This window comes from Zootermopsis nevadensis, unplaced genomic scaffold (assembly GCF_977971745.1).
Source record: "Zootermopsis nevadensis isolate Lab colony 2312 unplaced genomic scaffold, Znev_1.0 Znev_ptg000004l, whole genome shotgun sequence".
Lineage (NCBI taxonomy): Eukaryota > Metazoa > Arthropoda > Insecta > Blattodea > Termopsidae > Zootermopsis > Zootermopsis nevadensis.
Window position 1 is genome coordinate 9,322,305 of NW_028259136.1, and position 13,788 is coordinate 9,336,092.

The following is a 13,788-nucleotide window of genomic DNA, read 5'->3' on the forward strand; positions in this document are numbered from 1 at the left end:
AACGCGCCCCGTCTTCTCTGACTTGTGAGACCTGTTTATTTTTCGTTGAAGTCTGTTTCTTGGGGTTGGCTCTGTGGTTTTCAGTGATATTTTTGATTCCATGGATTCACCGGTTTTCGCCCGAAATTATCAGTAAGCTGTGGATTGTCTTGATTTGTGTTAAGTGTTAATTTATTTAGTATTATTACTTCCACAAAATTTGTGAATAAAGTAAAATGTCTGATGCTGAAGACGATTTTATGTGTGAAGAGGAGGAGGATTACGGTTTGGTGAGTGATATAAATCACTGTGTGTTAGATTTCGTATTTGTTAGATAAAATGAAATTTACAGCAATATTTAACTTGTTTATGATTATAGGAATATTCGGAAGATAGCAACTCTGAACCAGATGTAGATCTAGAGAATCAGTATTACAACTCCAAAGCTTTGAAGGAAGATGATCCAAAGGCAGCCCTTGCATCCTTCCAGAAAGTGCTTGACTTGGAAGGAGGAGAGAAGGGCGAATGGGGGTTCAAAGCACTGAAACAGATGATAAAAATAAACTTTAAACTGGTTCGTATACAGTTAATACTTTATATTTTGTGGTGTACATCAACAGACAGAGTAGCTTTAAATACTGTAACTATGTATTTACATAATCTCTGGTTTATTTGAGCAGTTACTGTACTTACTTTATACTAACCCCGAACGACTGTTGCAGAGTAATTACCGGGAGATGATGGCACGCTACAAGCAGCTCCTGACATACATTAAGAGCGCGGTAACACGCAACCACAGTGAGAAATCCATCAACTCCATTCTTGACTACATTTCCACATCCAAGAATGTAAGCTGTGTTTTTGAGTGTGAACATTCTCTGATCAAGTGTAGGAAATTGAGGTGTTTGGATCTGTTTCCATCTTCTGATACATAATTGGGCAGAACAAAAATTGTGGTTAGATATTTCTTCTTAAAAGTACATTGTGTATGAAGATTCCTGTCTTCTGGGTTGTTGCGCTGTGTAGTCTGGTTGATGTTAGCCAACGTTTCAGAGGTCATACTGCCTCCGCCATCAGGGCGATGATTGTGTATTTTTTTTAACCCCCACTTTGTCCACAGTGATTCTTAGGCCCAGTAGCTTCGTGTGCAATGTTTGCTGTTAGCAGACAAGAAGTTCCATTATTTTGGAAGTTGTTATGTTGCAGATACTCATGAGGAAGTTAGGAGGAGATTAAATTCTGGAAATGCTTGCTACTTCTCAGTTCAAAATATTTTGTCTTCTCGTCTGATTTCTAAGAACCTGAAAATTAAATCATACAAAACCTGCTTTTTTTTGTATTAGTGCGAAACATGGTCTCTCACTCGGAGGGAGGAACACAGATTGCCTAAGAGGGAAGACGATGGGGCGTGGAGAAAACTGCACGATGATGAGCTTAAAAATCTGTACTCCTCCCCCAGTATTGTCAGGGTGATTAAGTCGAGAAGAATGAGATGGGCGGGACATGTAGCGCGCATGGATGGGACAAGATGTGTGCACCGGGTGTTGATCGGGAAGCCTTAGGGGAAGAGACCGCTGGGGAGACCTAGACGTAGATGGGAGGATAATCTCAGGCGGGATCCGTGGGAGATAGGAGTTGAAGGAGACTGGATTTTGTTGGCCCAGGACAGGGACCGGTGGAGGGCTTTGGTTAATTCTGTGATGAACCTTCGGGTTCGGTAAGCCATCTAGTTAGTTAGTTAGTTATGTTGCAGATGGAGTTGCTGCAAGACTTTTACGAAACTACACTAGAAGCTCTTAAAGATGCGAAGAATGACCGACTTTGGTTCAAGACAAACACAAAGCTTGGAAAACTGTACTTTGACCGCTCAGACTTCAACAAACTGGCCAAGATTCTCAAGCAGCTCCACCAGTCATGTCAAGTGAGTAACTGGTTCTTGATAACGGGTGAACACCTTCATCTTTTCTGATATTATAAGATGTTGAGGCATATACTTGTTGGTTGACCCAAAATTAGCGAAGCATGAATGGGTGGTAGGTTAGAATAGCTTATGTTAGTACCTAGCATCTAGCACCTGTAAATAAATCGTTTGTCAGTTTTGAGGTTCCCATGGTAATGAAGATGGTAATGTTGTTCTCGGTTTTGATGCTGTGTGGTCTGCTGTTTCAACCTTGAAGATGGAAATTATGTTTGTCTGAAATGTTAGTTTATACTTATGAGTCTGTATGGTGTCACAACTCAGAAGAATCAGATACTGTTCAGTGTATTATTTATTTATTTGTTTGTAGTTCGTTAAGTAATGCCATCAGTAGCTCGGTAGCGTTGATGTTCCATTGCCGTAGCCTGGAGAAAACCATGCCGTTAGAATTAAAATAGAAGGGGTGGGAGAGGCAGCAGACAAGGAAGCACATTATATCCGTAGTATAAACTTTATTTCCCAGCAGCTATTCTTTCATGGTCGCTGTCTCAGTTAATGTTTTTGGTTTATATAGTATATGCATTTGTTTTTGTTCTACCTGGAAGCTAGTGGTACTGACAAGATGTATGGTTTTATCCCAAGTGTTGTATGTGTTGGGAAGACTGCTGCTTTCAATCTGCCCCATCTCTCGTGTTGCAGACGGATGAAGGTGAGGATGACTTGAAGAAGGGCACCCAACTTTTGGAAATCTATGCCCTTGAGATACAGATGTATACAGCGCAGAAAAATAACAAGAAGTTGAAGACCTTGTACGAGCAGTCGTTACACATTAAGTCTGCTATCCCGCACCCTCTCATCATGGGCGTCATCCGAGGTGAGCGTTCACATTCATTTTCTTAAACACTGGCTGCATCGAACTCGTCGATGTAAAGATAATATTCTGGACTTCAAATTCCAGCTGAGCTGTTTCAAGGTCTTCTTTGTCTGTCCAACGCAAATTCAGGGATTCAGGTTTTAGCACCTTCCATCCAAATTAGTACTTCCCTAACATTCACAGCTGTTTTTTCGTGCCATTCATCGTTATGTTTCCTCTGAAACTGAATAATAAGTCACCAAAGAATTGTATAATCTTTGATGAACACAATTAATTTCCTGTTTTTCTTCTTCTTCTTCAAATGAAATGTTGAAACCAGGCATTTTCTTGTTGAACATGCCTGATATCTAGTGGTAGAAAAAGGAATTTTATTAGTGACTTATTTCTGTTGTCATATGAGATAATAATTGTGCGGGCAGGTGTTCGGCTTTGTCATGAAATTTCTCAGTGCTCAGTTTCTAGTTTTGAAAATAATTGTTTGCCGTCTGCAGTGACAGTGCACTTTTCACCGTGCATGGTGTACACAGGGATGGCCCTCTGTACTTTGCTGTCACTGATGCAGACTTTTGCTATGTTGAGATATGAATCCTATAAGAAAATTCTTGAGGAAATCGTGCAAGATTATTCAGCATTGTCCTTATATTCAAGATGCAATTTACAGTGTTCTTTGGTGGAATGGCAAAAGAGTTGAGTTTAGAGATTTGAACAAGATGATGACATGCGGAAACTCGTCCGTTGTTTTTTCTGGATACGTCAGCAGCCTGTTTACATGATGGAAAATAAAATTATACTTGTCTTGGAATTTATTTTGTGTTCCTTGTACTGATTCATTAGGAAAGGAAGTCACTAAACGGTGAAGTCTGATTATTTTAAATATCTCAGTTGTGTGAGCATTAAGATGACATTGAAGGAAGAATTAGTCATCATCTTTGGCACTGCTGAATTTTGCAGAGTGTGGTGGGAAGATGCATCTCCGGGAGGGGGAGTTTGAGAAGGCTCACACTGACTTCTTTGAGGCTTTCAAGAACTATGATGAGTCGGGCAGTCCGCGCCGTACAACCTGCTTGAAGTACCTTGTGCTGGCAAACATGTGAGTATTCTTGTGGTCTCAATAAAGGTCATGACATCTGAGTTGGGATTGTTTTAAAGAATAATGGAAATATGTATCACATGTAAGGAGGGCTCCAGAGACATGCTTGTTCACTCGCCATATGAGGGATAAATGCAGACCTTTGATGAGAAATTTTTAGTTGTCTGGAATAAAAACGTAGTAATGAAATTATTTTAGAATGTTCATTTCCCAATGCTAAGCTCAAAGTAGTGAAGAACACTTAAATTCTATGCTGTTGACCACTTTATGACTTCAGATTGTGTAAACTACAGTGTTACCACTTGTTAGGTGCAGACAGAAAATTGAAGAATGTTCTGCTTTTGTTCCGTGACAGTAACGTTTGGAGTCGAGTTTCTGTAATCTCTAGTAAAATTGCTTGCATGAAGCATTGAACTGTCTCAGTAAGAGGACTCATTGATTGGTCCTTCATTTCATAGTAAAGAATCTTTGAGTTCCGTTAAGACAGAGAATTTCTTCACCGTCTCAAACGTCTCACTGAAGTTGTCAGAGTAGTAGGTGTGCCTGTGTGACTTTCTTCCTTTTAGGCTTATGAAGTCTGGCATCAACCCTTTTGACTCACAGGAAGCAAAACCTTACAAGAATGATCCCGAGATTCTGGCTATGACGAACCTCGTCTCCTCCTACCAGAACAACGACATCAACGAGTTCGAGACTATTCTGAAGCAGAATCGTCGTAACATCATGGATGACCCTTTCATACGGGAACATATTGAAGGTGTGCATGCGTTTGCATCAATGATAAATTTATTAGGTTACTTCATTCATCTGTACTAATTTTCAAGTTCATAGCAGAGTCATATAACGTACCGACACAAACAGCAGAGCACAGGCAAGTGAAGACAGCTCAGAATGTGCAGCATGGTACTTGTGACTTAGTGTCATGTCAGTGGGTTTGAAGTCCTTCTGTGGTGTTGAGTTGTGCGCTTTGGCATAGTTGCACCTTGTTCCTTTTTGTGTCGGTATGTTCTGTCTTTTCCGGGTCTCCCTCTAGATTATCTTGCTTCCTGTTTTTCCTGCCATGTTTTTTTTAGTGTGTCGTAAATTTTCAGTTGTGTGCAGTATATTCTAAACTCTTATGCAGTAAACACATTTGGTCAACCTACTGCTGTCTGAAAGTGATATCTCTGTTGTGGCAGACCTCCTTCGTAACATCCGCACGCAGGTGCTTATCAAGTTGATCACCCCTTACACGAGGATACACATCCCGTTCATCTCAAAGGAGCTGAACATAGACGCCTGTGAAGTGGAGAGTCTCCTTGTTTCCTGCATTCTGGACAGGTAGGTGGCGGGTGCCACGTGTAAAGGGAACAGCGCTTTTTAAATAAAAATTTATTTCATTTCATAATGCAGCCTATTTGATTGGTGTAAAATCTGCTCAAGGAAAACCATGTTCTTGTTCGGCTGGTTTTGAGATGTTTGTAGTGCGAGTATTTATCATATGTGGTCATATTACAACACGATTGTACATAGAAATTCTTGTGGAAGAAGTGGATGTATTTACTGCATAGCATCACATAATGAACCAACAGCACCACCTTAAGTAGTTGGGAGATGTACAGCTGTCAGGAAGTAACCCACTTTTATACATTTTGACCTTGTAATTAGTGGTTCTGCATTAGATTTCCGTAACATGTATTATTTTTTGCAGTACAATACGCGGCCGTATCGACCAGGTGAATCAGGTTCTAGAATTGGACAAACAGTCGGTGTGTGCGGCTCGTTACAATGCCTTGGACAAGTGGACAAGTCAGCTGGCAACACTACACCTTGCTGTTGTCAACAAGATGGCATGAATTTTATAATCTCCCCATCAAAGTTATGTATCTATGATTTGTTATGATATTTATGAACTGTAAAATAAAATTTCTGTATGCGCAGTTTAATCGTAATTGAGGTGATTTATCGGTCATAATCCTTCTGCGGAATAATCGTACATGACCTGTAATACGCGGACACAGCCGCCGTGTACTGTTTCTGCAATTATAATTTTAACACAGTAGAGTTTAATAAAAGATTTTTTTATTACAACACAGTACTTGAAATTGGAAATGTTTCATAATTTGAATGCAAATTTTGTGCTTATATTAACCTTAAAGTTAAGGAATTCACACCTTGTATGTGGGGTGTCTTTACTCCTTCTGCCAGGTAGGTTGAACTGGGAGGAACGGATTGACAGAGTGAGATTTCAGGTTCTTGCAGCAGTGAATTTGAAGATGGCTGTCTTCTGGGCTGTTGTGCAATGGACTGTGATAGATATTCACTGATGAGCTATCATTGCCTTGATGATGGAGGCAGCAAGCACCCCTGAGATGTCAGTAAACCTATATCACATTACTTGATGCAACAACCCAGAGAACAGTCTTCTTCAAAAGATATGCAATGTATGAGATTAAAAAAGCTACATGTCTTATGATAAGAACAGTAATGGGCCTCTGTTTACATTTTCTGTTTTGGCGCACCTGCTGTTTCATGGTGCCTGGTCACTCTTTACCGTTACTGTGCTAGTACCAAGGTACTGCTTGATGTTCTGTCCCCAGTAATCTCTTCACTGTGATGTAGTTTCAAGTGTCCAACCACAGTGGCTTGTCATAACATCAGTTGCTCTGTTCGCCATCTTACATTTCTGGAGTCCTTAACAAAAGTTGCATGTTTTTCAGAGCTCCATCATACAAAGCTTCAGGACCGTACATTAAAGCACCCTAGTTTTCTCACACGTCGAAAGTCCGCATGGCTGTATTGTTGGTATCATTGAAGATAAGGATAAAAGGTATGGTGTTTGGTTGACTTTCAGTTGCATTCTACGGGGTGTCATGAAAATTGGAAACTTACACAAAAAGTTAGTGGCTGTCGTATTTCAAGGTGTAGAGTGTGAGACGGGCGCTTTGTTTATATGACAGTCTGCTGTATGCAGTTTCCACGTGTCGGTGTAAGTTGGAACTTGTTCAGAGTTTTCTTCTTTGTGTAGAGGTAACAGTACACCTGCTGCAGTAGGGATCAGCCAGTTTTGACAAGTGTTGGAGTGAAAGGGTTAACAAATTACTGTGACTTTCACTTGTCGCTTCCTGTTTGTCTTTAAATTATGCAGTGGTGTGCTGTTAGTTCCTGCATCAAAACAATGGAGTGTAAAGTAATATTGGTAATGGTGCATGGTTAAATACTTCTTTGGTTGGTCCTGTACTGATTTTTCTCTAACATATCATAGATGAAAATGAGCCAACAGTAACTTTCCTGAAGCACCAGATAAGTCTGATTATTTAAGTACTGGGGATGTGACACGATTAAATCTGGAAAATACTTGCTACCATAAAAGTTCAGAATATTCTGCCTTCATCCTCAACATTTAAAATGTGAAATTTGTAGAACTATTGTTTTACCACTTGGTTTGAGTTTAATACGTTATCTTGCTCAGAGGGAATAACAGAAATCTTCGGGAAATTCTCATCTCAGGCTGTAGAACTTCTTCCCATACATGCCTAGATGGAACAGGGTCCTTGAGAAGCTGTGGTCGCTGATCTCATCAAGAAATACTTCACCTTTAGTGGAATCGGAAGGTTCATTACCATATCCGTGAGACCCCACCAACAGTCTATGTGCTGAGAGATGAATCCTGTCATCCACACCCTAATTCTTAACATTTATTTCAATATCATCCTAAAGAGTGCCTGTACAATATGGATATTTCATGTTTCAATTATTACTGAAAATATTACAAATTATTCTTGAATATGCATGAGAATTTTACTTGAGAGATCAATTCTAGGGACAGAACTGTAGCTCATCATGGCAACAATCCCTCAGTACAGAAAGAGGACATTTGTATCGAGAAGCTAAATCTTCCAGTACCCGTGCCAGTGTTCTTATACATAATTATATACTATTACAGTAGCGTACCATCCCATAATTTAAACAGAGTGAAGTGTTATACTTTGTAGATAAAAACGAGATAATAGTGAGTAAATAAGATGATTTATTTGTGTTCACATGTGTATCAGAAATACAACTCATAATGTGTTATAAACAATACACTTGTAGGTACACTCATGAACTGCAGTGCAGCAGTTTAAGGTGTTCATACAAAACACTTGTGTTTCTGCAGATATTCCAGTCTGTAGAGTGTGTCTACATTATTTAATTGTATAAGGAATATTATTTCCAGTTTACACTCATGCCAGCTTGTGAAATAATGAAAAGATTTTGGTGCCTACACACATCCACATCTGTAAAACAATAATTGAGTCTACAATCATATCAACAGATTAAATTATATATCTCACTGACACTTCACTTACAAGTGTAGCATGTTGAGGCCTTATCACTTTCTGATAGCAAACGTCCATTGACCACATGAAATAAGTTAATGTTAATACTGTATGCACATTGTGACACAGTGATCGAATGACCTCAGAATCACACACCTCAGGGACTCAGTTTGAGACCTTAATTCTTGCTAGGTCTGTCATCAAAGCATCTTGAGATCCCCCACTAGACCAACTTGCTGATCGGTTATTTATTAACACTTCATCATCTACGTTTGTAACAATTCATTGTTATAGGCATCCCCACGTTTGTGTTCTACTGGGAAAGATACATTTAGCAATCCTGAAACCAAATTCAAGGTGTTAAAGTCACTACAGCCGATTATCTCCGACTTGCATTGCCACTGGTTCCTCCCCCACAGCACCTTCTGGACCATTGTCCCCAGCACCTTCCTCTGGGTTCATTTCTGCAAAACACAAGTGAGTTTCATATCTGGGTACAATATGTTCCATGGGGAAGTCTGTAGTTGTTGCCATTATGGCAGAAACATGTCGTGAAACAGCGTTAGTTGTCTGTACTAACCATCGCCCCTCTCCCCTGCATTGTTTTCTTCATTCTCTGCTTTCTCCTGTTCTTGTCCTCCACCTCTCTCATGATCTCCGCCCTCCGCCACGCCAGTGTCGGCAGGCTTCAGAGGCTGGTCTGCAGCAGCACAGAACAAGTGTTTTAAAGGTTTGCAGCTGTAAACATGTGTTCCAATGTCAAATACATTGGCCACTAAATTTGCCACCACAGACACCTGAATCAATTCAGTTCTCATACAATGACCCACTTCTCCAAGATGTATATTAATATTAGCCTAACATTAATATTAACATTCTTAACCCAAAGATTCAACATCACTCAGACAGTAGCTTCCCACTGGGCGCACACCTGAGCACGTTCCATCCACCTCCCACTCTCACAATCTATTTCCATAAAATCCATCTTCCCATCTACACTTACATCTTCCAAATTGTCTCTTTCATTAAGTTCTCCCACCAAAATTTTGTATGTATTTCCTGTTTTTCCCATGTGTGTTACTTGTCCTGGGCATCTCATCCTTCTTCATTTGATCACCCCGACACTACAAGGAACAGAGTATAAACTGCAAAGCTCACTGATCTGTATTTCTTGTATTCCGTGTTTCATGTCAGGTCCAGGCACTCTGCCCAGTACTACACCCCCAATCTGTGCTCTTCCCTGACTGACCATCTAGTGACACCAGAAAGTGATGTATCACTCCACATGAGAGGACTAGAATGAGGTCCGCTTCTTACTTTTTCCTAGAAAAGAGGCACTGAACACTGTGACGCACGGCATTCTGAAGACAGGCATCACCATCGGCTTTCACACTTTACTTCTATCAAATGTTTTGGTGAATAGTGTGTTTACTATTCATGTCTGCCAAAACATCAGCTACAATTAAACAAAGAAGAGTCAATATTGTGTACGTGTAGTATTGGTCAGATGGATAAACAAAATGGAGTGGAATTATTATAAAATGGCGTACTGTGTTCTGGAGTACACGTTTTCCAAGTGTATTATTTGTGGTTCTGCATACCTCATTGGCCTTGATGCACGTTCAAACTTGTCACTAAGCACACTGCATAGATTCATGCATAATTTTTCCTTGAGTTTTGTTAAATTTTTGCCTTATCAAAAAATATTTCAGATAAAAAGTCTTTTATCATCACGACAATGGTATTGTGTTTTTTTTGTAACAAATTTTTTAAAAGTTTGACTTCAGTTTCATGTAAAGTAGTTGTATTGCAGCAGTGTGGACCAAAATTAACAAAAATTTGGGAACCACTGCCCCAACCATTACTACTAGATTTCTTCAATTTAATCTTGTGGAATGGTGAGCAGTAGACCATGAAGTTTTGTAGTTGACTGCTGCATGCCTCAAAAATGAGTACACTGAACCATGTTACAAACCCCAGAAGCTGAGAAGATGCTGGATACATATTACAATTTAAATTATTTCATACACCATGCATAATTTTTATTTGTGAATGTTCCGTTTCAGTGATGACACTATCTCTGCTGGTAATTATTTTATATGTAATGTACTATTTTTTAAAGGATGTAGCAAAGTCCATTTAATGTTCAGCTGATCTATAAGTCAGGAAAGGAGAGGGTCGGCTTGACATGTTGTCATTGTGTGTCTGCAGTATAATCATTTTGTTCTTCCATCTCATCAGTGTGTATAATCTTGTATGTGATGCTTTCTTTTTCACGTGCCACATCAAAGTACACCCAGCAATTAGAGGAGTGTGCAACATGACAAAATTGTGCTGGGAGAGAGAGAACAACAGAAGATGGATACCAACCATGCTGATGTCTGTCAGGCACATGTTGGTGGTACTGAGAACGTGATACTACCTGTGGGGTAGTGTCAGAGTTTGGTCACGCTGAATCGTGGCGAGGGGCGGACTGCTTCGGGAGGGTCCTGGGGCAGGATTGGCAACCCCCCATGATGCACAATCCCACTGAGCCCTGGCACCGTCACGCGCAATTTCGTCACCTCGCGCAACTCCCCGGCCCTCAGACGGGCTACAACAGACCAGCAGTGACACTTATGAACCCCGCCACATGATAAGGTGAATGAATGTATTTCACGCAGCACAGGATACTAATGAGCCAACATTCTTAGACATAGGGCGTGTTAGAGCCGAGTGGTTTGCACTCATGCTTCATATTCAGAAGGTCTCTGATTGAAATCTTTTGTTCAGAGACCAGCTATGCCAGTTGAGATTTTTCTGCTTTTTTCCCCCATCTCTCCATGCACTGATATTTATTTATTTTCAAGTTTATGTCTCTCCCCCCCCCCCCCCCCCCCCCCATCAAGGCTAATGAGTGTGCAGAACTGCTAAGAACGCAATATGCTGGACAGTGTTTGGTATATGTTACCTGTAATGTCATTAGAAAAGTGGAACTTTGCTGATAGACCAGTTCAGATGAAAAACTTCCTTTTCCAGAACTGTCAGTTTGTTTTGTTTCCTGTTACAGATGTATGTGACTTACTGTTATGTACAGAGAAAGTAAAACTTTCTTCAAGCAAGTGTTATGAGCAGTCTACAGTATAAAGAAAATTTCCTGCCTCTTAACTTTCTGGTAGTACAACCTGAAAGTTAAACACTGCTACTACCTACCAACACACATAAGTGCGCATGATCCTGAGCCTGTCAGATCCACCATTTCAGTAGGGTCCGTTTTAATATTACCCTCTCATCTTCTGAGAAGAATTTTCTGTCATCTGAGCCCATCATAACCCTCCTCAGTTTTGCTGCCAGGTAAAAAAAGCATAAATTGTGACTCTCCATGTTGTGTAATTTCCTCCATTCCTCACTCATTCATCCCTTTTACCTCAACTTTCAGTTTTCAATTTTATAAACCTGTCTTGTTCATGGTCATTGATTCCATTCAACCTGTAAGATGCTGGTGCTGCACAGATCATTTGATATGTCATGGTGCAAACGCTTAGTTTTGGACTGACGTCTGCTAACACAACTCGACTATTGTTTCTTGCCACTGTTACCTGTGGGCAGCCTTTTCGGAGTGGACGGCTGCTTATTCTTGGACGCTGTTTTGAGAGCTGCTTGAACCTGTACAAGCAATACAAATGGCTTAGGAATGCAAACATGTAAATAACACCATTTTGATGATAAATCAAGGATGACATGGTGGATGGAACAGGAAGCATATCTGTAGGAGAGGATAAAGTCGTACAAAACTAGACTGAACGCCTGAAAAGAAGAACGCGCTTGGGGTACCAAGGCACAGATAGGGAAATGAAAATTAAAATAGGTCTTAATGAAACAGTGTGTGGACTGGATTCATCTGGCTGAAGACAGGAAGCAGTGACAAACTCTTGTGAACACTATCAGCAAGGACTACCGAAGACGTGCCCAATTCTATTGATACGGAATTGGGAGAGGATGAAGAAAACAGTCTAGGAAGCAATGACAGTTCTACGTGAAGATGAGAGTGAACTTTTCAATACATTTTGTAAAACTGGTAAACTAAAAATTCCAAAAAGTTAAATGCAACAACAATTTACTAGATTTACCAACTACTAAATAAATGTTCAGCGTATAAATGTAAAAAGTGAAGCTGCCTATGCACTTGAGCATAATTCATGGAGGGATATAGAAGTTATAGGCATAAATCTCCATGCATTGTTTCAACATTAGAATTAGGAATCAGCTTCACCCAGGATGCTGGGCACCAGACAGATGGTATAGATGTGGTGACAGGCATCGTGCCACTGCCAGCAACCGAACCCCACTCATCCAAGACGAAGCCTTAATTTTGCTGATAGAGCTATTACTTTCTTGCATGTTCATCAGCTCAACATTTCAAAACTCTAGTAAAATACTGTGGGGCATCGAAGATGACACGCGTGTCTTGATTATCTGACCTCTTTCAGTTTTCCCTGCATCTGCTGCAGCTCCTGTTTTATTTCATCCAACTGGGACGTTAACTGGGTCTTCTCAAGCCTCAATGAAGTGATTGTTCCATCCTTAGAGATCTCAAGTTTCTTAAGAGACTCCTGCAAAAAAGGCACACACTTGTCGGTGGGGTCAGATACATGGACACGATACTCGCTTTTCCAGCGCCACCTGACCAGTGGATACTGAGTGAATTAGAGGTTGGAATTTTCAGAAATGCCTTTTACTCACTATCCGCATTTTGTTTGTTATGCCACAATTCTGTATTAAATGCTAAGTTTATGTTTCAACGCCCTACTACCACCCTCCGTTTCCTAACCTATACAAATATGTAACTTTGAACATACCAGTTCTGTTTTGCATAAATTAGCAGATTTGTGGTCATTGTCCTGTTGCTTCTTCATATCTTTTAACTCATTGTCCTTGGTGTCCAGGGTCTTCTTCATTTCGTCGTTATCTGTCCGTTGCTGTTCGAAATTGACTCTCACTTGAGCCATTTCGTCCTCCAAGACTTTCACCCGTCCCTCCACTGACAGTCGCTGATGGACACATAGATCCTGTTCTTCGGAACTACCAGAAATTAATTATATTAATGCGATTCTAACTTTAAAACATTTGAACTACAGTAATTCGTATGAAGTCTCACCTTATTTTCAACTGTTCGCCCAACTCTTCTATCTGTCTGATCAAATCGTAATTTTGAGAAGACAAGGACCACCAATTAAAGGTTAAAATAATACAGACGACCAATAACCCCGCAACGAGGAATGGTGGACAACGTCCATAACTGCCCCTCATGTTGTCTAAAGACATTTCTAAATTTCGGGACCTGAGTTTTCCTAGCAGACAAGGTGACACGCAGCAAAACATACGATCCAGGTCCAATAAGATGTCACTTGTGTCGACCAATCACAGTAACTTATGCAGAAGGTTCGAAATGCCACGTGATTCGTTCCTGCCAGATTCTAATTGGGGTGGGGAGTTTAATTACTGACGGTATTCAAGTAGTGATGTGTGTAGCGTTGTCATGCTGTTATTATAAGATAAAATGCAGTTCGTATGTTTCTTGAGCTAGTTTTAAGAATGAATGAGAATTTGAGCCTCTATTCGTTGTTGCGATATTCTGTTTCTTGGT

General features: G+C 40.3%; 2 protein-coding genes and 1 non-coding gene across 9 annotated transcripts; 1 reads left to right on the forward strand and 2 right to left on the reverse strand.

The window, feature by feature from the left end:
* The first annotated feature begins 4 nt into the window (after window positions 1-4).
* Window positions 5-10,591, forward strand: alien (COP9 signalosome complex subunit 2 alien). Of its 6 annotated transcripts, XR_002544788.2 has the most exons (11): window positions 5-269; window positions 359-553; window positions 702-827; window positions 1,718-1,900; window positions 2,540-2,771; window positions 3,723-3,861; window positions 4,428-4,618; window positions 5,040-5,181; window positions 5,552-5,718; window positions 6,561-6,670; window positions 10,454-10,591. XR_002544788.2 is itself a non-coding variant. In XM_022074989.2 (9 exons), the coding sequence occupies exons 1-9, from the start codon at window positions 216-218 to the stop codon at window positions 5,694-5,696; spliced, it is 1,407 nt and encodes a 468-aa protein (XP_021930681.1). In that variant the 5' UTR covers window positions 5-215; the 3' UTR covers window positions 5,697-5,786. The 6 variants fall into 6 exon arrangements, 5 of the variants coding, with proteins under 5 accessions (XP_021930681.1, XP_021930683.1, XP_021930682.1 ...); XM_022074989.2 differs by lacking the exons at window positions 6,561-6,670; window positions 10,454-10,591 and having other exon boundaries at window positions 5,552-5,786; XM_022074991.2 differs by lacking the exons at window positions 6,561-6,670; window positions 10,454-10,591 and having other exon boundaries at window positions 2,597-2,771; window positions 5,552-5,786.
* LOC110835103 (uncharacterized) lies at window positions 7,851-13,557 on the reverse strand. Of its 2 annotated transcripts, XM_022075000.2 has the most exons (6): window positions 13,300-13,555; window positions 13,001-13,223; window positions 12,623-12,754; window positions 11,741-11,807; window positions 8,743-8,862; window positions 7,851-8,626 (listed from the first exon to the last, which is right to left on the reverse strand). In XM_022075000.2, exons 1-6 carry the CDS (start codon window positions 13,521-13,523, stop codon window positions 8,532-8,534), a joined length of 861 nt encoding a protein of 286 aa, XP_021930692.2. In that variant the 5' UTR covers window positions 13,524-13,555; the 3' UTR covers window positions 7,851-8,531. The 2 variants fall into 2 exon arrangements, with proteins under 2 accessions (XP_021930692.2, XP_021930693.2); XM_022075001.2 differs by lacking the exons at window positions 7,851-8,626; window positions 8,743-8,862 and adding an exon at window positions 10,598-10,755 and having other exon boundaries at window positions 13,300-13,557.
* On the reverse strand, window positions 9,839-9,901 carry LOC147874844 (small nucleolar RNA SNORD36). Its single transcript, XR_015533699.1, has one exon. It is a non-coding gene; the product is annotated as a small nucleolar RNA SNORD36 (small nucleolar RNA).
* Window positions 13,558-13,788: the final 231 nt, after the last annotated feature.

What these genes read in the sequence shown, in the direction of transcription:
- alien (XM_022074989.2), top strand. Translation starts at nt 216, where the DNA reads ATGTCTGATGCTGAAGACGATTTTATGTGTGAAGAGGAGGAGGATTAC. An exon ending in CATCATGGGCGTCATCCGAG is followed by an intron (nt 2,772 to 3,722) that starts GTGAGCGTTCAC and finishes TGAATTTTGCAG; the next exon opens with AGTGTGGTGGGAAGATGCAT. An exon ending in TACCTTGTGCTGGCAAACAT is followed by an intron (nt 3,862 to 4,427) that starts GTGAGTATTCTT and finishes TCTTCCTTTTAG; the next exon opens with GCTTATGAAGTCTGGCATCA.
- LOC110835103 (XM_022075000.2), bottom strand. Translation starts at nt 13,523, where the DNA reads ATGTTTTGCTGCGTGTCACCTTGTCTGCTAGGAAAACTCAGGTCCCGA. An exon ending in GGCGAACAGTTGAAAATAAG is followed by an intron (nt 13,224 to 13,299) that starts GTGAGACTTCAT and finishes AATTTCTGGTAG; the next exon opens with TTCCGAAGAACAGGATCTAT. An exon ending in TGCAGGGGAGAGGGGCGATG is followed by an intron (nt 8,627 to 8,742) that starts GTTAGTACAGAC and finishes TGTGTTTTGCAG; the next exon opens with AAATGAACCCAGAGGAAGGT.